General features: G+C 41.6%; 1 protein-coding gene across 1 annotated transcript; it reads left to right on the forward strand.

Moving 5' to 3' along the window:
- Window positions 1-864: 864 nt before the first annotated feature.
- LOC308605929 (uncharacterized protein) lies at window positions 865-20471 on the forward strand. Its single transcript, XM_081216303.1, has 4 exons — window positions 865-911; window positions 3010-3090; window positions 8977-9103; window positions 14392-20471. The coding sequence occupies exons 2-4, from the start codon at window positions 3076-3078 to the stop codon at window positions 15864-15866; spliced, it is 1617 nt and encodes a 538-aa protein (XP_081072429.1). The 5' UTR covers window positions 865-911; window positions 3010-3075; the 3' UTR covers window positions 15867-20471.
- The last annotated feature ends 1149 nt before the right edge of the window (window positions 20472-21620 follow it).

Genomic DNA, 21620 nt, shown 5'->3' on the forward strand with positions numbered 1-21620 from the left:
TAATTAAAACCCGTTAGCAAAAAGAAAGAATACAATTTATAACAATTTTTAAACATATTTATTTTTTTATTCAGGCCGTGCTGTGAAGCCTGCGGAATCTTAGTTCCCTGACCAGGGATGGAACCCGTGCCCCCTACAGTGGGAGTACAGAATCTTAACCACTGGACCACCAGGGAAGTCCCAATTTACAACAATTTTTGAAAACGTTTTGCTCTTTTTAAAGCAACGGTTACTGACCTAAATTATCACTTGCCTTAGTCCTCCAATCTCAGAACCTACGACTTGTCCCTGAGTCTCTGGAACTAAGCAGATTGTTGAATTTGGCCTATGGAGTGAAAGGGGAGTAGAAACGGAGAAGCTGCTCTGCAGGGTGTCAGTATGAAATAGCCCATTCAACCCAGGGAGAGTTTTGTATTTCTCATTCTAGTGTGTAATACAGAGACAAGTTCAGTTCTTACATTAATTCTAATTGCACAAAATCTTCCTGGATCCAACCACTGACTCATGTCAACTACTCTGGAAGACCCACATTTCCACAAATATGAATACCTTTGGGCTCATTAGCAGGACACGAGAGCAACCTACTGGGAAAAATAGCTTTTATTTAAACCATATTCTACTTGTTTAGAGGAAACATCTTCGTTTTCGACATAACTGGCCCCCACAAATGTAACCTTTAGCTTAAAATTGTTACAGACTGCAACTTAAGCCCGTCAAGTACAAGCACCTTCCGGGCCCGCCCCCTTCCCACCCTCCCATAGTCCCTGCTTGTACCTGGGTTCCCCTCACCTCCCCCCAACCCGGTCCTTAGAGCTCCACCCAGGCCCCGCCCCACCTCTTCACCACGCGCATGCGCACTTCTTTACGGACCCGGAAACGGAATGCTTACAACGAAGGTCACACTGCAGAACGTAAGTTTCTCTTTTCTAGTTTAAATCTGTGCTTCGCGGTCCCTTTACTCCATCCTTAGGGTGCTGGAGTCACTGCGGTGTTTACATTCCCACTTCCGCCCCTCCTCCCATCACTGTTACAGATCGCGGACCGTTTCCCTTTGAGTTTTAAATTTCTCTGAGACCAGTACTGAAGCCCTTGCCTTTTCTTCCTTCGGTCCACGTAGTCACCGCCTTTCGCTACATTTTCCTGCTTAAAACTCTTTAGTACCTCCGCCCTGCTTGTAAAGTCCTCTTCCGTGAGGTGGATTCGCGCTCCCCAGCCTCACCCTCCGCCTCAGTAGGGCAGCTCCGGCCGCCGTGCTGCCGGAGAGGCCGCGTCCTCTCCCCGGTCCTGGGATTCTGGAGTGTCCTCCCCTCTCCTGAGACCCCCTCCCTCTTAGACCCTCTGTCCTCGCCTCTTACTCAGACCGGTCTTTCTGCTCCGCAGGCCTCCCCTTCCTGGTCAGCCCTTCCTCAGACCCCGTGTAGGGGGAGGTGACCTGGGCCAGCAATGTGACATATAGTGTTCTTCGGTCCCGAGTTCCAAACGGTCTCTGACAGTATGCGGTCGTCTTATTCAGTCACCATCCTCGTAAATACAGGGACGAGGGGGATCAGGAGAAGCAGACACAGAGAGCGACAGAACGAAATAGAAAAACTAGAAAAACTGAGGAGGATAAAGAATGAGGGAGAACCAATGGGAACATAGAGGGACTTGTAAATAGACAGTAAAGTTAAACTGATCAAGCCTGTAAGGTAGCAGGTGAATAAAATAAAGAAGTAAATTTAAAAGCCGGATCTCCAGGGATTGGAGAGCAACAAAGGGTGAGGGGTTCTGGATCAGTGGTGGGAGGGTGGTAACAAGGGTGAGGCGTTTCAGACAGAGGGTCCGGGAGAGGATAAAAGGTGGAACCGTGGCCTTCAGAGCATCATGGTGCTGGCAGAGAAGGAGAGGAAAAATATTGACTACTAGAGCAGAGAGAGCAGGAAGGAAGCATAGCCACCTGGGGTGCCAGAGAGTGGGGAAGAAGGGAGTGTAAGAGGGAGAGAAGGAGTGTAAACAGAGGGCAGAGAGGGAGCAGAAATGGGGGGAAGAAAGGCAGAAATACATAAAAATGTAGGTCATCCGAAAGGTTAGGGAGAAATCATCAGTAGGGGGAACAAGTTGCAGAGTGGGCAGGACAGGAGTGAGACAATCAATAGGAGGGCAGGAACAGCCGGAGAGCAGAGGGGAGCAAAGAGGCAGAGACATAGAAGTAGGGAGACATAAACAGAATGAAATGGAAACACATAGTCGTGCAGGTGGAGACCTGGAGGTTATCATACTAAGTGAATTAAATCAGACAAATAGACACATGATATCACTTATATGGGGAAAGCTAAAAAAATGGTACAAATGAACTTATTGACAAAGCAGAACTAGACTCACAGACATTGAAAACAAACTTACGGTTCCCAAAGGTGGAAGGAGGGGGAGGGATAAATTACGAGTTTGGGATAAACAGATACACACTACTACATATAGAGTAATTAAACAACAAGGAACTGCTGTATAGCACAGGGAACTATATTCAGTATCTTATAATAACCTATAATGGAAAATAATCTGAAAAATATATTCAATTAAAAAACGGAGGGCTTCCCTGGTGGCGCAGTGGTGGAGAGTCCGCCGCCGATGCAGGGGACACGGGTTCATGCCCTGGTCCAGGAAGATCCCACATGCCGCAGAGCGGCTGGGCCCGTGAGCCATGGCCGCTAAGCCTGCGTGTCTGGAACCTGTGCTCCGCAACGGGAGAGGCCACAATAGCGAGAGGCCTGCACACTGCAAAAAAAAAAAAAAAAGGATAACCTACACTATTTGATCTTCAAAGATCTATCATGCACTGAAAACAAATAAGTGTAGGAACTCACCTGTTGGTCTCTGTGTGGGAGTTACTGTCCTGAGCCCCTCTTGGGACAGTGGGCAGCAGAGGACTGTCTGTTCCACATGCTGAGGGCTTCCCTGTGTGTGTGGTGGTGACTCAGGAAGGGGGTGTGTTGATTCTAGGCATTAAACAGCATCTTTCCAACTTTCAAGATCGACCTCTAAAGACTCCTACTGCCTGAGGACGAAGCCCGGAAGAGGAAAGAAAAGTTGTCAGAAATGGCTCTTTCTCAGGTAAAATCATTTTCTCTGTTGATTCTTCAGTCTGTCCTTCCTGAGATGCCCTTCTTTGGACTTGCTAATCTTGTCTGCCACCTGTACATTCACAGTCATCCAGGGCCTTCCCTCAAGGCCTGTCATCTCCACTTAGATCCCATGACCCAGTGACCTGGGACTTGTGAAGAGGCTCCACTGGGCCTAGTGCTGGTTAAGGCTTCACACCCATGGATTGGAGACGTGGTGTCAGTGCTACTGGGCAGCAGGGATTGTTGAGGGGCCCCATCTCAGTGCACTGTCTGTTCTCTGTAAACCAGGATAAAGAAGCTGCACATGCAAGTCAGGTAATAATATGCACTTATGCCTGGTAAATTGTAGGAAACAGACTAATTACAGCAAATACGTTCTGACTTTTCATGCTGCATTAGAAGCGAAATGGGTGTGTCAGTGATTTAAAAATCGTAATGATTGGGAATGGAACGGAAAGTTCAGAGATACATCAGTGATAGAGGGCGTTTCATTCTATTATTGCTTTTAAACTTTGAAATCAACCTAAATCTCTGACACGTGGAGATTCTTAACCCATTTTCATCATCTCTGGTCCTTGGAGGTTACTTTTCACTGTTGGTTGCCTCCTCTGACACATAGAAGTTTCTCATTCTGATGCAGGTAAGGTTCCAGGCTTTACACTTTTGCAGATAGATACCCGGTTTCCCAGCACCGTTTGTTACTGAGACTGTCCTTTTTCTATTGCGTGGTCTTGGCACCCTTGAAGATGCGTTCTACGTCTATGCAAAGTTAATTCTGAGGGTTCTGTTCTGTTACGTTACATATCTGTGTTTATGCCAGTACCACACCATCTTATTTCGTGATATGTTTTGAAATCTATAAAGGGTGCCCTCTATTATTCTTCTTTGTCAAGAGTATTTTGGAGATTTGAGAGATTCCCTATGAATTTTAGCATAGTTACTTCTATTTCTGCGAAAATTGCCATGGGACTTTTTTTTTTTCTTTTTTTTTTTCTTCTCCAGTACGCGGGCCTCTCACTGTTGTGGCCTCTCCTGTTGCGGAGCACAGGCTCCGGACACGCAGGCTCAGCGGCCATGGCTCACGGGCCTAGTCACTCCGCGGCATGTGGGATCCTCCCTGACCGGGGCACGAACCTGTGTGCCCTGCATCGGCAGGCGGACTCTCAACCACTGCGCCACCAGGGAAACCCTGCCATGGGACTTTTGATAGGGATTACATTGAATCTATACAACACTTTGGGTAATAGGGTCATTTTAAGAATATTTAGTCTTTTCAATCCATGGGTATAGGATGTCTATTTATTTGTATCTCCTTGTGTGTCTTTTAGCAACATATAATAGTTTTCAGTGTACAAGTCTTTTGCCTCCTTGGTGAATTTCTTACTAAGTATTCTATCCCTTTGATGCTATAGAAATACGATTGTTTTCTAATTTTCTGTTGACATTGTTCACTGTGTATAGAAATGCACATGATTTTTGGGCATTGACTTTCGGTATCCTGCAACTTTTCTAGATTTGTTTTTTGATGTAGCAGTTTCCTGTGGAACCTTTACTGTTTTTACATATAAAAGTTATCATCTACGAAAAAAGATAATTTTACTTTTTTCAATTCGGGTAACTTTCTTTTTCTTGTCTAATTTCTCTGGTGAGGGCTTTCTGTACTTTGCTGGACAGTAGTGCAGAGAGCGTGTATCCTTGCCTTCTTCCTGATCTGAGAAGGAAAGCTTTCTAGTTGAGTGTTTATATCTCTCTTTTTTTCTTTTTGGCCTTGTGGTGGGATCTTAGTTCCCTGACAGTGATTGAACCTGGGCCACGGCAGTGAAAGTGCTGAGTCCTAACCTCTGGACTGCCAGGGAATTCCCAGAGTTTTTATATCTTGAAACATAGTTGAATTTTGTGAAGTGCATTTTTCTGCATCAATTGAGACGATCATATGTTTTTTTCCTTTATTCTGTTAATGTGGTGTATCACATTAATTGATTTTTGTATGTTGAGTCATCCTTGCTTATAGCAATTAAATCCACTTGGTCATGATGTAAAGTCATTTTAATGTGTTGTTGAATTTGGTTTGGTACTATTTTGTTGAGGATTTTTCAGTATTCATGAGGGATATTGGTTTGTAGTTTTCTGTGTTTCGTTTCGTGTGTCTTTCTCTGGGCTTGGTATAGAATCATGCAGGCTCCATAGAATGAGTTTGCCAGTGTTCCCTCTACAGCTCTTCAGAAGCTTTTTATCAGGATTAGAGGTAATTCTTCTGTAAATGTTTGGTAGAATTATGCAGCGAACCGATATGGTCTTGGCTTTTTCCTTGTTCGAGATTTCTGATTACTGCTTGAACCTCTCTAGTTATAATTCCTCTTCAACTTTTTTACTACTTAAAGATGAGAGCTTAATAGGTTGTATGTTTCAATGAATTTACCTGTATCTTCTAGATTATGTAATTTGTAAGCATTATTGTTCATAGAACCCCTTATAGTTTGTTTTTTTTAATTTATTTTATATATTTATTTTTGGCTGCGTTGGGTCTTTGTTGCTGCGTGTGAGCTTTCTGTAGTTGCGGCGAGCTGGGGCTACTCTTCATCGCGGTGCACGGACTTCTCACTGAGGTGAGAAGCTTCTCTTGTTACGGAACATGGGCTCTAGGCGCATGGGCTTCAGTAGTTGTGGCACATGGGCTCAGAAGTTGTGGCTCACAGGCTCTAGGGCACAGGTTCAGTAGCTGTGGTGCACGGGCTTAGTTGCTCTGCAGCATGTGGGATCTTCCCGGACCAGGGCTCGAACCCGTGTCCCCTGCATTGGCAGGCGGATTCTTAACCACTGCGCCACCAGGGAAGCTCCTCCTTTTGCTAAATTTGATTTTAGTCTATTCTTCTCTACCTCCTTGAGTAGTAACAATAGATTTCTGATTTGACTTCCCTGTTAGTACGGCTTTCACTACATTTTATACATTTTTGTATGTTTTCATTTTCATCCAGATATTTTAAAAATTCCTTTGTGATTTCTTCTTTGACCCATTGGTTATTTATGAATCCGTTGTTTTATTTCCACATTTTGGGGATTTTTCTGTTTTCATTCTGCTGTTTATTTCTAATTTCATTGCTTTGTAGTTTGAGAAAATTCATTACGCTCTCAGTCTTCTTAAAATTGTTCAGATTTCTTTGATGTCCTAACATGTGGTCTCTCATGGAAAATGTTTTATTTGTTCTTGAGAAGTGTGTGTTTTCTGCTGTTGTTGGGTAGAGTGATTGGTACATGTCTGTTAGGTCCCGTCGGTCTATAGTCTTGTTCAAGTCCTCTGTTTCCTAATTGATGTTCTCTTTGGTTCCACCCATCGAAAAAACTGAGATGTTAAAGTCTCATACGATTATTGTGCTGCTATTTCTCTCTTTGTTTCTGTTAATGTTTCCTTCATTTTTAGAAGGAGCTCTAATGTTAGATATATAAGTATTTATAATTATTATATCTTCTTGGGGAATTGATTCTTTTAATAGTATATATTGTCCTTTGTCTCTTGTATCAGATTTTTTCTTTAGTTTATTTTGTCTGACATGTAGTCGCCCCTGCTCGCATTAGGATGGAATATTTTTTTCCATCCTTTCACTTTTCACTTTCCCATGTCCTTATATTTGTGAAAGTTAACAGTCCCAGCTCTAATACACTCTCTCTGTGCCTCTCACTCTCGTTCCGTTTTCCTCCTGTTACTTCCTCTGGTGGTCGCTGCTCAGGCACCCTGTACAGTGGTGAAAGGCAGGAGCCCTGGCCAGCCCCCTTCACTCTAGTGTAATTTCAGAGGGAAAGCATTGAGGGTTTCCTTCTGATTATAATGTTTGGTGAAATGTTCTTGCCTCATAACAGTATCTTTTTTTCTATATTCCTTTTTGTCATGATTTTTAATTCTCCAGGAAGTTTTTAACTTTATTATTGTGATAAGTCTTTTTCTTAATATGTTAAATTAATGTATAACAGTAATAACTTTTAATTTTGAGTCAGTGTTTTATAAGTGGAATACACAAACTCTGTTCTGCATTTGTTAATACCTACCTATTTTAATTTTAGTGGATAAAATTGTACTTACATTCTTCAATTTAGGTGTTGTATGGAGATAGGAGTTAAAAGTTTTGTATTTTTCTCTTTATGTTTGTACCATTTTTCTTTTACTAGACTACTATAGAATAATGTTGATGAAGTAAATTAAGTGCAGGTAATACTTTCTTGTTCTTCGAAAATGCTGAAATAAATGTGGATGAAAATGATAACAGAAAATGTTATCCAAAAATATGTCAATAGACAACTCCTATCTTTTTTTTTTTTTTTTTTGTCCAAGCCAAGCAGCTTGAGGGATCTTAGTTCCCCAACTAGGGATTGAACCCAGGGCCACAGCAGTGAAATTGCCGAGACCTAATCACTGGACCATCAGGGAACTCCTGCCTTTTCAATTAATTGTGTGTTTACGTGTGTGTGCATGAGTGCATGGAAGTGCAAGTCCGTGGTTTTGATAAAGACATCATTATTTCAAACCTATCTTTTTGCATTTGAAATTAGGTCTTAAATGTATTCCTTGGCCTCGAATTTTTTCTACAGTATTGTGTTAATGGTTTAAGTAGCAATAAGATTACTAACATTTTATGTGCATCTGTGTGTGAGCCCACGTATATGATGACCTTTTATGTCCTTCCACTTCGTTCAACTTGAACTTCTTTCAAATGTTCTCAGAGAATCCTCTGTCAGTGTGCTTTTAATGCTCTTTCTGTTACTCAACTGTTTCATTCCTTAGCTTCAATTCCAGACACTAACGCTCTGAGTTCTGATATTTCCTGTGTCATTTTTAGTTTCATGACCTGAGTCAAGTGTCTCCAAGTGTGTCTGACACAGTACTATCCTTTGTAAGATTGGAACAGGTCATCTCTAATGAGCTATTATGTTTATAACAATTTCATACATGTAAAGAATTTATTTAGAATGATATTTAGGGCTTCCCTGGTGGCGCAGTGGTTGAGAGTCCGCCTGCCGATGCAGGGGACACGGGTTCGTGCCCCGGTCCAGGAAGATCCCACATGCTGCGGAGCGGCTGGGCCCGTGAGCCATGGCCGCTGGGCCTGCGCATCCGGAGCCTGTGTTCCACAACGGGAGAGGCCACAACAGTGAGAGGCCCGCGTACCGCAAAAAAAAAAAAAAGAAAGAAAGCTAGAATGATATTTAGCATATAGGAATTGTTCTAGCACTTCTAGTCATTGCCCTTGTTATCATTATCATAATTGCAGACTTTGACCTTTTTGTAAAGCCACTGTGGACTTTGTCATCTCTGAAGGCACCACTGATACTGTAGCTCATTTAGATTTTGAATATCACACAGTGTGTAAAACATAATATGTAACACTTCTGCATAGACAACCTGTTACTGAATTTTATTTCTAAGTTTTTCATGTGTTGTCTGGAAAAATGAAAAATCTACATTGATTGGAGGATATCATAATTGCTATGAAAAGGCATAAGAAATTAAAATTAGAGACCCGGGCTTCCCTGGTGGCGCAGTGGTTGAGAGTCCGCCTGCCGATGCAGGGGACACAGGTTCGTGCCCCGGTCCAGGAGGATCCCACATGCCGCAGAGCGGGTGGGCCCGTGAGCCATGGCTGCTGAGCCCGTGCGTCCGGAGCCTGTGCTCCGCAGCGGGAGAGGCCACAACAGTGAGAGTCCCGTGTACCGCAAAAAAAAAAAAAAAAAAAAAATAGAGACCCATAATTTCCCTAAGTACCTTTACATGAATCTGTCAGACTACATACTTCCACTGAATTGATCCTTACCACTCCTCTTCTCATTTTGTGGGATAATAAGAACTCTCTTCATGGCCCCTTGATGAGATATGTTTTCATTTCAGGCACCGTTGACATTCAAAGATGTGGCCATAGAGTTCTCTCGGGAGGAGTGGGAATGCCTGGACCCTGCTCAGAGGGCCTTTTATGTGGACGTGATGTTGGAGACCTACAGCAACCTGATCTCCCTGGGTGAGGATAACTTCCCTCCAGCAGTCTGGATCTGCCTTTGGGGGTGTCTTTGCATTTTCCCTCTGTGCCCCTTGGGAGCCCCTCTTTTGCTCGAGTGATCTGAAATCCCTGTTGACTCGTATGTGAAAAGCTTCACGATGTGACGTCGTGAGTTTAAGCGTCACTTTTCTGCACATGCTCTATCCACCTCATGATACGTCAGGCGTTGTCCCGGAGCTTACGTAGTTACAAAGCTCGGGGCAAACTGTTCACGTGACAAAGTCTCTTGTCCCTGCCCCTGTGCTTTTGATTCACCGCCGCTTGGAAGAGAGCTAATTATCTGCATATTACACTGTTCCCTCCGCATTCAGAAGGAGGCAAGTGGTGGAGCAATCGGTGCAATATGTTTCCAGACCCACCTGTCATGTCCTCACTCCTCAGCTGAACAAAGAGCTGGGCTTCTGGAAGAGCCACAGATCTTACTTACTTACTTACTTACTTACTTACTTACTATTTTTCAGTACGTGGGCCTCTCACTGCTGTGGCCTCTCCCATTGCGGGATCTTCCCGGACCGGGGCACGAACCCGTGTCCCCTGCATCGGCAGGCGGACTCTCAACCACTGTGCCACCAGGGAAGCCCCACAGATCTTATTTATTTCTTTTGAGAAGCAGAAATTTCTATTTCTGATCTGAATATTATTTGCATTTTGGAACAAGAGGAAGAGCCCTAGCCTCTGAAGAGTGATGTCAAAATAGCAAAAAACCAAGGGGGTGGGAATTTATCAAAAGTGTGAACAGGGCTTCCCTGGTGGTGTGGTGGTTGAGAGTCCGCCTGCCGATGCAGGGGACACAGGTTCGTGGCTCGGTCCGGGAGGATCCCGCGTGCCGTGGAGGGGCTGGGCCCGTGAGCCATGGCCGCTGAGCCTGTGCATCCGGAGCCTGTGCTGTACAACGGGAGAGGCCACAACAGTGAGAGGCCCGCGTACCGCAAAAAAAAAAAAAAAGTATGAGCACAGGTTACGTCTCAGAAGGGCAGAGAAGAAGCGGCAGCGTTAGTAGTCTTTGGGTAACTCTACCCAAGTGGGAGAGTTCTTTCCGAAAATAGAAGTTTATGTATTGTGAACTCTGAGAGGACATTTTTCTTATTCCTGGGTTATCATTCTGTCATTCAACATGTAAAATGTATTTTTTCACCCTCTGATGGGGCTGCAGCCCCATCAGAGACAAAGGCAAAGTCTTCTCTTTTTTTTTAAATTTATTTATTTTTATTGATTTATTTTTGGCTGTGTTGGGTCTTCGTTGCTGCGCACGGGCTTTCTCTAGTTGCAGCGAGCGGAGGCTGCTCTTCGTTGTGGTTCGTGGGCTTCTCATTTCAGTGGCTTCTCTTGTTGAGGAGCACGGGCTCTAGGCTCGCAGGCTTCAGTAGTTGTGGCACGTGGGCTCAGTAGTTGTGGCTCACAGGCTCTAGAGCACAGGCTCAGTAGTTGTGGTGCACGGGCTCACTTGCTCCGCGGCATGTGGGATCTTCCCAGACCAGGGCTCAAACCCATGTCCCCTGCATTGGCAGGCAGATTCTTAGCCACTGCGCCACCAGGGAAGCCCAAAAGGCAAAGTCTTTATCATGATGTATGCTCTGCCATCTGGCCCCTGTGAACTAGTTTTTACTTGGCTTTGAGGAGTGTGAAGAGGGTTGTTTTAAAGGGATCTTTTGCCCCCTTCATTTCTCTTTCTGTACTTGATTTCACTGGTTGCTCAGTTCTCAGTCCATATCATAAGAGTTGACACCTCCAGACTCCAGTCTCTGGGCCTTTCTCAGTTTTATCCCTATTTGTGTTCTTATATGACCTAATCAGAAGATGGGAAAACACTGGCTGCTCTTTCATTCCATCTGGCACCTCAGAACCTGCATGGAGCTGTCTCAAACCCCGTCTGCTTGTTTAGATTTCACAGCCATTTCTTCTGTTCTGATTTTGCAGCACACTTCAGGGATATGTGAAACAGAGAGGTAGATTGGATCTTGTGTAATTTTTACAGAGCGAAACTATAAAGACAGTGGACAGAGAGATCCTCTTTTTATTTCCCAGTCCCTCACGGGGGGAATATATGAATCTTTCAGGCTCTCAGTTCGGCATCTTGGATAGAATGCATGGCTTCTTCTCAAGGGCTGTAATATCTGACCCCCATATCTTGTATTTTTTTCGCTCTTGTACTGTTCTATCAAGTCAGTAATGTAGACTCTCCTGATTTCATATTCTTCTAAGGTTGCATGATTTTGCCTTTTGAAAGTTGCTTTTGAAATACATATTCCTAGAGTCTGAAATTTTATCCAGTTTCTTTGCTGCGATAATCCACCTGTAGCAGACAGCTACGGATGGACTCTCTGTGGAGTGGGTTTACTGGGTGACAGGAAATTTTTGTTGCAGAATGCTTTCCCTCATATGCTGTAATATTTTCCTGCTCCACAGTAAGTCGCCACTTGAAGCTACCCAGTAGAGTGGTCTGCGTGTTGTAGGACACGAGATAGAAAGTATCACGAGAGCCTGACTGAGAAGCCTTTCCCTTTTTTTTTCTGGCTTTGAGGACTGTCACAAAAGCCTCTCTTAAGGGCACTGTGACAATCTTGTTTCCATATACTAATGACCATCCCCTTTGAGCCTCAGGAAATGATGTAAGAATTTATCCCAGGAAAACTTTGTCCAAGTTCTCCTCTTCCTGGTGCCAGACCCCAGGGCTGGAGTGTCTGACATGGGGCTCAGAACTCACACTCCTGTGGGAAGACCTCGGTAATATAATTATTCTCCAGTTTGTCTGTCACCCACACAAAGTATGGGATTTGGTGGTATCATGGGTCCGCCCCCTTCTACATATCTGGTTGTGGTTTTTTCTTTATGTCTGGTAGGTTTCTTTATGTTCTGGTAGGTTTCTGGTAGGTTTCAGTCTTTTTCAGCGATGGTTGTTGTCATTTGGGTGTGCTCCTGAGACGGGGTGAGCTTAGGGTCCTTCCACTCCACTATCTTGGCTGCTCTCCTCTTGTACAGTTATATTCACACAGGTAGACAATCACGAGCTGTGCTCCCAATATGCATATACCCTGTGCTCCACTCATGCCCTTTCTCAGACCTGGCCTTTCCTGACATGGTACTTTGATGTAGATGGAACCACTGTTATTTGCTCACATATTTATGTTGTTCCCCTGATTGTCTCAATTTCTGCAGCACTCCTTCGCCCATCCCTCCACTTTCCACATTACTCAGACTGTAAAAATGATCCCTCTTTTTCTGTGGAATAACTTTCTCATGACATGACCGAAATCACTACGTGCAGCTGTGATGATTCAGAAACCGTTTTCAGGAGTGGTGGCTGCATAACATTATCAGTTACATGGCTCAATTCTTTTGCGTCTCTCTTGGCGTTTTCTTTTTAAACTCCTGGTATTTGTTTTAATATTTTGTAATCTGTACTGCCTGGGTGGGCAGTCATGCTTTGGAATATGTTGTCTTAGTTTGGAAGTTCAGGTTCAAATCCAGTTTCTCTCAGTACTTTCTGTATCAATTGCAGTCATGTACATAAACGTGTGAGTCTACTTCTCTGATTTGAAAAATTGTGTTGATTGCCCTCAAGCCTTTTAAACAAATTAGTGCCATTAGATGGCTTAGAATCTTGTATGTTTCATAGTAAAGATTGAAAAGTGACTTTTTTTTTTTTTTTTTTTTTTGCGGTACCCGGGCCTCTCGCTGTTGTGGCCTCTCCCGTTGCGGAGCACAGGCTCCGGACGCGCAGGCTCAGCGGCCACGGCTCACGGGCCCAGCCGCTCCGCGGCATGTGGGATCTTCCCGGACCGGGGCACGAACCCGTGTCCCCTACATCGGCAGGCGGACTCCCAACCACTGTGCCACCAGGGAAGCCCTGAAAAGTTACTTTTTATAAATAGTTATATTAATATTCTGTCATGTTTATTGTCATATCACGTTGTATCATATCTTGTATGCTTTTCATCTCCAATTTGTTCTAAACAAGGTTGTGTCCGACCCTAGTTAATAAATATATAAATTGCTCACTCTTTATTACATATATTTTAGAGGCAATGAACTGGAGAATTTAAGTGCTCTGTGAAGGGAGGGTATATTGCTCTGTTTATTGGCTGTTAGGTTAGGTAACTCTAGAATAGTTCATTTATTAATTTTTTTTGGTGTTTTTAAAAATTTATTCATTTTATTTTTGGCTGCACTGGGTCTTTGTTGCTGTGAGCAGGCTTTTCTATAGTTGCAGCGAGCGGGGGCTACTCTTCGTTGTGGTGTGCGGGCTTCTCATTGCGGTGGCTTCTCGTTGCAGAGCATGGGCTCTAGGCACACGGGCTCAGTAGTTGTGGTGCATGGGCTTAGTTGCTCTGCGGCATGTGGGATCTTCCTGGACCAGGGCTCGAACCCGTGTCCCCTGCATTGACAGGTGGATTCTTAACCACTGCACCACCAGGGAAGCCCCATTTATTATTTTTAATTGTAATTTATATATGATGGTTTTTCAGCATTTATTATAGAATACAACTGACATGTACCACTTGTTAATGTAGTAAAATATGTATTGTTTATGGGTACATAGTTTTATAGCAGATATTTAGAAAAATATTTTTTGAAAAATTGTGTTATCAAATTCTTCATTTTCTATATGCTGTATTTTGTAATTCTGTACTGCTAGTTATTTAAATTATTCATTAGATAAGTCTGTTTTGGATTATGTACCATTACAGTACATTGTGTGTTCTTTAGCATTTATTTATGTACCATAGTATGCAGAATATATGTACAGTATAATATTTTTTGTGTCCTCATTTATGAGACCGCAGTATGTTTATTGTTAATTGGTATATGCTTTGGTGGAAAAATATTGTTTCTTCAAGAGCTAACATAAGTTTGTCTAGTGTGAATGTTTTTGTTATAGGGTGTTAGAACTAGGCTACCCTAATATTAATTTGAATTACATGTAATCACTCTTTCTTTAGTAAAGAGTCCTATTCTTTTCGTGTTCCTAAAATTTTTAAGGTCATGATTGGGAAGTTTCGTAACCTTTTTGGACATAAGTATTTCTTTGTGTTTATTTTACTTTATTTTGACCACGCTGTGTGGCTTGCGGCATCTTAGTTCCCGGCCTAGGGATCGAACCCATGCCCCCTGCAGTGGGAGTGCAGAGCCCTAACCACTGGACCACCGGGGAATTACATACTTTAGGTTTAATATCATATATTCAACATTAAACGTTTACTCATGAATTGTAATGAATAATACACCTTATGGTTCTTTGTATCTTGTAGATATCTCTCATATACATGTGATCAAGAAATTACAACCAAGAGCAAACAGTGATAGAGGAGAAGTATTCCAAACAGTGATGTTGGAAAGACAGAAAAGCCATGAAATGAAACATTTTTACTTCACGGAAATCCAGGAAGATGACTTTGGGTGTCAGTGGAAGGATGATGAAAGAAATTACAAAGGAATGTCTGTAGCCTGTAAGGAAAATGTAACTCACAGAAGAGATCGACATGGTAGGTGGAATTCAGGAAAGAAACCCATTGAAAATAGGCTTACATTAAGCTTTCAGGATGAACTGCATGTATTTAAGAACAATATTTACAAATGTAATGAGTGTGGCAAAGCCTTTAATCATGGCTCATCCCTCCGCAGACACCAGATAATCCATACGGGAGAGAAGTTATATAAATGTGGGGTATGTGGCAATGTTTTTCATCTAAAGTCACACCTTGTAAGTCATTGGACAACTCATACTCATGAGAAAACTTACAGATGTAATGACTGTGGCAAAAGCTTTAATCATGGCTCATCCCTCCGTAGACATCAGATAAGCCATACCGGAGAGAAACTGTATAAATGTGATGTATGTAGCAAAGTGTGTAGTCAGAATTCCTCCCTCAAACGTCATCAGAGGATTCATACCGGAGAGAGACCTTACCAATGTAATGAGTGTGGCAAAACCTTTAATCGTGGCTCTCACCTCTCCACACATGAGGTAATCCATACAGGAGTGAAATTATGTAAATGTGATGTGTGTGACAAAGTCTTTAGTCAAAATTCATGCCTTAGAATCCATCGGAGAATTCATAATGGAGAGAAACCTTACAAATGTAATGAGTGTGGTAAGGTCTTTCGTCAAAATTCACATCTTGGAAGACATCAGAGAATTCATACTGGGGAAAAACCTTATAAATGTAAAGAGTGTGGCAAGGTCTTTAATCAGTATTCAAATCTTGCAAGTCATCAGAGAATTCATACTGGAGAGAAACCTTACAACTGTAACGTGTGTGGCAAGGTCTTCAGTCAAAATTCAAATCTTGTAAGTCATCAGAGAATTCATACGGGAGAGAAACCCTATAAATGTAACGAGTGTGGCAAATTCTTTAATCAAAAGGCATACCTTACAAAGCATCAGAGAGTTCATACTGGAGAGAAGCCTTACAAATGTAATGTGTGTGGCAAGGTCTTCAATCGAAATTCAAATCTTGAAAGTCATCGGAGAATTCATACTGGAGAGAAACCTTACAAATGTAATGACTGTGGCAGGTTCTTTTCTCAAAAGCCAAACCTTGGAAAGCATCAGAGAGTTCATACTGGAGAGAAGCCTTACAAATGTAATGAGTGTGGGAAGGTCTTCAGTCGAAATTCACTTTTTGCAATTCACCAGAGAATACATAATATAGAGAAACCTTTCAACTTTAATGAAGTTGAAATGCCTTTACTCAGATCTCAACCCTCACTAAATATCCGATAATTTATACGTGAGAGAAACCATGTAAATGTGACATATGTGGGAAGGTCTTCATTCCAAATTTACACCTCACAATTCATTGGAGAATTCATAGTGGGGAGAAACTGAGCAAACGTCATGAATACGGCAAAGATTTTGTGCCTGCAAGCCTCACTTTCTATCAGATAATCCGTAGTGGAGAGAAACCTTACAAATGTAATGAGTATCTCCACGTCTTCAGTCCACATTCATACCTTAAGATCTGCCAAATACTTGATACTGGAGAAAATCTTTTCCAATATAATGAGTGTGGCAAATCCTTCAGTGTTCTGTCAAGGCTAACTTACCATCAGGTAATCCATACTGGTGAGAGACTTTACTAATATAGTGATATGACAAGGCTTCTATCAGGCATCCACATCTACGCTTCATTAGGAAATTCATTCTGAATAGCAACCAGATAAATGCACTTATCGTGGCCAGGCCTTAAGAGGAGGAATTTATTAATTAAAGAACTCATTCTGGAGATTACCTCACAAATGCCACGAATGTGAAATAATCTTATTTCTCAGGTAAGACAGTTTATATTTGTGAGTGACAGACCACCTGGAGAACCGTGACCGAAAAGAAGTGGGAACATCATCCTTCTCACCTGACAGGAAGTCCAGAGGGTGTCGTGTGGGGTGTGATGGGTCCTCTCTTCCTTCTTCATCCATGAGCACTTGGTCCTCACCTTGCTATAGTAACATGACTGCTGTAGGACCGAGAAGGGGGAAGGTGGAGGGCAAAAACCCTTTTCGTTTTAAGATTCTGTCTTGTTTTCATGGAAACATTCATCCCAGATGTATTCTCTTTGGGTCATGCTCTTGTGACATGTCTGAGAACTCTGCATCCAGTTCTGGATTCTGGAGATTTTATTCTATACCGTTTTTCCTAAATCTCTTATAGAATAAAGTTTTAAACTTTGTTCTAAAGCTAAAGCTTTAACTTTGAGCTAGTGTTTGTACAGATGTAAAGTTTAAATGGAGATCTCTTTTTTTTTTCTTCTTCTTCTTTGAATATTTCATTGATTAGCACCAGTGTTGGAAAGTCCTTCCTTCACTGAATTGCCTGAGTACCTTTGTCAAAAAGTGGTTGGAAGTACACTTGACCTTTGAACAAGGCATGGAGTTAGGGTTTTAGACTCATGAGCAGTTGTAAATTCACTTATAACTTAATGTTGTCCCTCTCTACCCATGGTTCCACATCCTCAGATTCAACCGGCCACAGATGCTGTAGTACTGTAGTAGTATTTATTGGAAAAAATGCCCATATAATTGAATCCACACAGCTCACACCTGTGCTGTTCAAGGGTTAACGGCACTGATGTAGGGCTCTTTCTGGTTTCCACATTCTGTTCCATTAGTCTATTTGTCTGTCACTGCACAAATCCCACACAGTCTTGATAACTGTCACTATATTAGAAATCTTGAGGTCATGTGGAGTGATTCCAGCCACTTCAGTATTTTTCAGGTGTTTTAGCTCTTCTAGTTCTTTTGCCTTTCCCTATTATTTTTAGAAAAATCTTGTTTGAATCTACAGAAATCTTGATTGAAGACACATTAAACCTGTATGTCAATTTGGGGCATTTTAATATCATTTCTATGTTTTGTCTTCCAGTCAATTAATCTGGTATATTTTGTTAACAATTCAATGAATATGGTATGTTTTGCTCAGATGACCTAAATAGAAGGTCATTTTGTTTCATTATAGTTGTAGGTTTCAGCATAAAAGTCCTAACTTTGTTAGATTTACACATTTTCCTTCTACTTTTACTTTTTTGAGCAAACGTATTATATATTTAATTTCAATTTCCATTTGTAAATTTCATGTGTATAAAATTACAGTGGATTTTTGCACATTGTTCCCTGACATCTTGCAAATTATACTTTTTCTAGAAATTTGTATAGATTGTTTTGATTCTCTACATACATTAATCTATTAAATTTTCTGTTTTTACTGTAACAAATTACCACAAACTGAGCGTCTTGAAGGAACACAGATTTATTCTCCTTTGGTTCTGGAGGTGAGATGTGTAAAATGATCCAAAGCACTGTGCTCCTTCTGGATATTCCAGGGCAGAATTTGTTTTCTTGCCTTTCTTGGATGTCAGAAGCCACTTACCTTCTTTGTCTCATGGTCCCAATGTGTATTCGCATGACACTCTTTCAATTAATTCATGATTTTATTCAGATATCTTCTTATCACGTGGGCATTTCCTGAACACGTTGTTTACATCAGGACACCCTGTCACTCTCTCATTGTACATGTACACCTTCATCGTACTTAACACCATCATATCTGATTTAATTATTGCTGACTTTCCCTTGTAGAAAATATATGCTCCTTGAAGGCAGGGTATTGATTTTGTTTCCTGCTAGATACCCAGTGACTGGAAGCATTGCCAACTGACAGGTGAGTGAATGCGTTTATCAGTGCAAAGGTTTGTGTAATGCATTGGCTCATAGGTCAGTAAGTCAAATGGTCAGATAAACATAATTGCATTTGTGGCCTCACATTCTTTACTCCATTAACATTACACCTGAACGTTCTGACCATTTGTCATAAATTCTCACAGTATAATTTATTCACACGTGACATTTTCTCCCCTGTGAGCTCAACAGATCTAACTCATCAGTGAAGAGATGTCTTCATGAAGTACTTTTCATCCACAACATTTTAAGTTTAGGATTCTTTCATTCGTGCTCCATTCCACGCCTGTGACAAAATAATAATTCTGTTTCTCAGGTCGTAACTGAAAGAAGTAAGTTTATCATTCTCACCAAACAGGAAGTCCAGAGGGTGCCGTGGGGGGTGTGATAGGTCCTTTGCCCCTTCTACCGCCGTGACCACTTAAGTCTTCAGTGTCCTCGTAGCAACCTGGCTGTGGGATGACGAAGAAGGCTGAGAGGCAAAACCCTCTTCAATTTTAGGTTTTGTCTCATTTTCATGGAAGATTATGAGCCAGTTGCATTAAATGGCCACTGTAATTTTAATAATAATGAAATTTCAAATTTCATATTTCCCTCTTGAATAGAGAAAAAAACTAAAGGGAAAAGGTGTCAGGGACAGATTATATCAAAAGACTTTCTTCTTTATCATGATAGGCTAATATTCCATGTAACACTGGGCTACTTTGCCTGATGTTCAAAATGTCAAGGAAAAGTTTTTAGAGCCCTTGTGTTTTCTAACTCACAGATTTATTTCCTTTCTGCTGTGTCTGATTCTGAACACACTTAAATCATTCTCCAATTTTTTTTTTTTTTGGTTGTGCCCCACAGCTTGCAGGATCTTAGTTCCCTGACCAGGGATTGAACCGGTGCCCTCACAGTGAAAGTGCCAAGTCCCAACCTCTGGACTGCCAGAGAATTCCCTCTCCAATTGTGATGTAGTTATTCTGATCCCAGTATCAGGGTAAGAAGTAAAGGAATCCATTTTGAGATGTTTTTTATCCATGCCATCCTAGCTGAATGTGAGAAATATACAAAGGCTTGTAGTTGGGAAATATTCTAATATCACCTCCAAGTATATTTTAATATTAGACTCTATATAGTAATATAATTGCTGAGATGTTAACTCTGAGATGTTAAATATTGGGAAAGGAACATTAAATACTTTCTGTGAAGTAGTAGAGGCTCAAATAGGATTTACTTGCTAGTATACATAAAATAGATAAGCAACAAGGATTTACCGTATGGCATATGAAATTACATTCACTATCTTGGAAAAACCTACAATGGAGATTAATCTGAAAAAAATGTATATAACTGAACCACTTTGTGGAACACCTGAAACTCATACAATATTGTAAATCAGCTATCCTTCGATCAAAAAAAGAAGTGGAACTTCCCTGGTGGTCCAGTGGGTAAGACTCTGCGCTCCCAATGGAGGGGCCTGGGTTCAGTCCCTGGTCAGGGAACTAGATCCCACACGCATGATTCAACTAAGAGTTCTCATACCACAACTAAGAAGCCCCCATGCTGCAACGAAAGATCCTGCTTGTTGCAACTAGGATCTGGTGCGGCCAAAATAAATAAATAAATGTTTTAAAATAAGTAAATAAAAAAGAAGTATTTCCTTGAAAATACAGAATATATTCAATTGAGGGTAAGCCCTGAAAATGTTACCTTAAAATTATGCTGTTCTGTAAGACAGGAAATAATTCTTTTTTGTTGTTGTTACCATACTGTTTATTGAAAAATCGGAGTTTAATGACTTCAAAATGTTAGTTTAGCCGCAAATGATTATTTCCTGGGTGATTCATTCTCCTTTTAAAATATCATTATCCAATGTAGATCTGATTTTACTAGTTAGAAACTAAATATGACATACATATGTGTGCTACATTTCATCTTAATAAAGTAATTTATAGATGAGCACAGGTGGACTGGGAACATATTTGGTGATTAGTTTTGTGGCAACCTTTTGTACAGATTGTTACTTTTGGAAAGTTGTAGGTCCTAATATAAATTCTTTCTTAAATTACCATTTTCCTTTTTATTTGTAGTTTGCAATAAAATATTACTGATCCTTAAAATTCAAATCAACCAGTTTTGCCAAATAAGATGAGAATGGAAATAATGCACTACTCATTCGAATGACCAAATCCACATTTCTTAAAAATCACAATAGGGCTTCCCTGGTGGCGCAGTGGTTGAGAGTCTGCTTGCCGATGCAGGGGACACGGGTTCGTGCCCTGTTCTGGGAAGATCCCACATGCCGCGGAGCGGTTGGGCCTGTGAGCCATGGCCGTTGAGCCTGCGCGTCCGGAGCCTGTGCTCCGCAACGGGAGAGGCCACAACAGTGAGAGGCCCAGATACCGCAAAAAAAAAAAAAAAAATCACAATAACCCACCAAGCAAGCCACATTTACATATCTACCCGAGGGATTTGTAAACATTTTCCACGTTAACACCTTATAAAAGATTGTTGATAGAAGCGTTTTTTATTTTTATTATTTATTTAAATTTGTTAAATTTATTTATTTTTGGCTGCATTGGGTCTTCGTTGCGGTGTGCGGGCTTCTCACTGTGGTGGCTTCTCGTTGCGGAGCACGGGCTCTAGGCCTGGGGGCTTCAGTAGTTGTGGCTCGTGGGCTCTAGAGCGCAGGCTCAGTAGTTGTGGCACACGGGCTTAGTTGCTTCGCGGCATGTGGGCTCTTCCCAGACCAGGGCTCGAACCCGTGTCCCCTGCATTGGCAGGCGGTTTCTTAACCACTGCGCCACCAGGGAAGCCTGAAGCATTTTTAAAATAATGGCCAAAATGTGGAAAGAACCCAAAGCTCCATTAAATGATGAATGTTTAAACAAACTGGAATGTTTCTCATCAGAAATAAAAGTTATGAAGCACTGATAAAAGTTAATCAGGGATGACCCTTGAAAGCATTATGCCAAGTACAAGAAGGGAGATGGCCATATATTGTGTGACTTAATATATATAGAATGCCCAGAATAGTCATATCTGTAGAGATGGAAAGTAGCTAAATATTTGCTTGTGGCTCAGGGTAGAGTGCTGAGTAACTGTTAATGTGTACAGGTTTTTTTTAAGAGGTGATGACGAATGATTAAAATGTTGTTGGACAGCATTGCAAACATACTAAATCCCGCTGTATGGTGAACGTGAAAACTGTATATTTTATTGTATGCAAATTATACAATAAAAGAAACAAGCTAATATCTCCATGTTGAATTCAGAAAATTGTTCCGATTTACTAACCATGGCCTACAAGGTGTTGGAGAGA

Source organism: Mesoplodon bidens (assembly GCF_964165515.1).
Source record: "Mesoplodon bidens genome assembly, chromosome: 18".
NCBI classification, from domain to species: Eukaryota; Metazoa; Chordata; class Mammalia; order Artiodactyla; family Ziphiidae; genus Mesoplodon; species Mesoplodon bidens.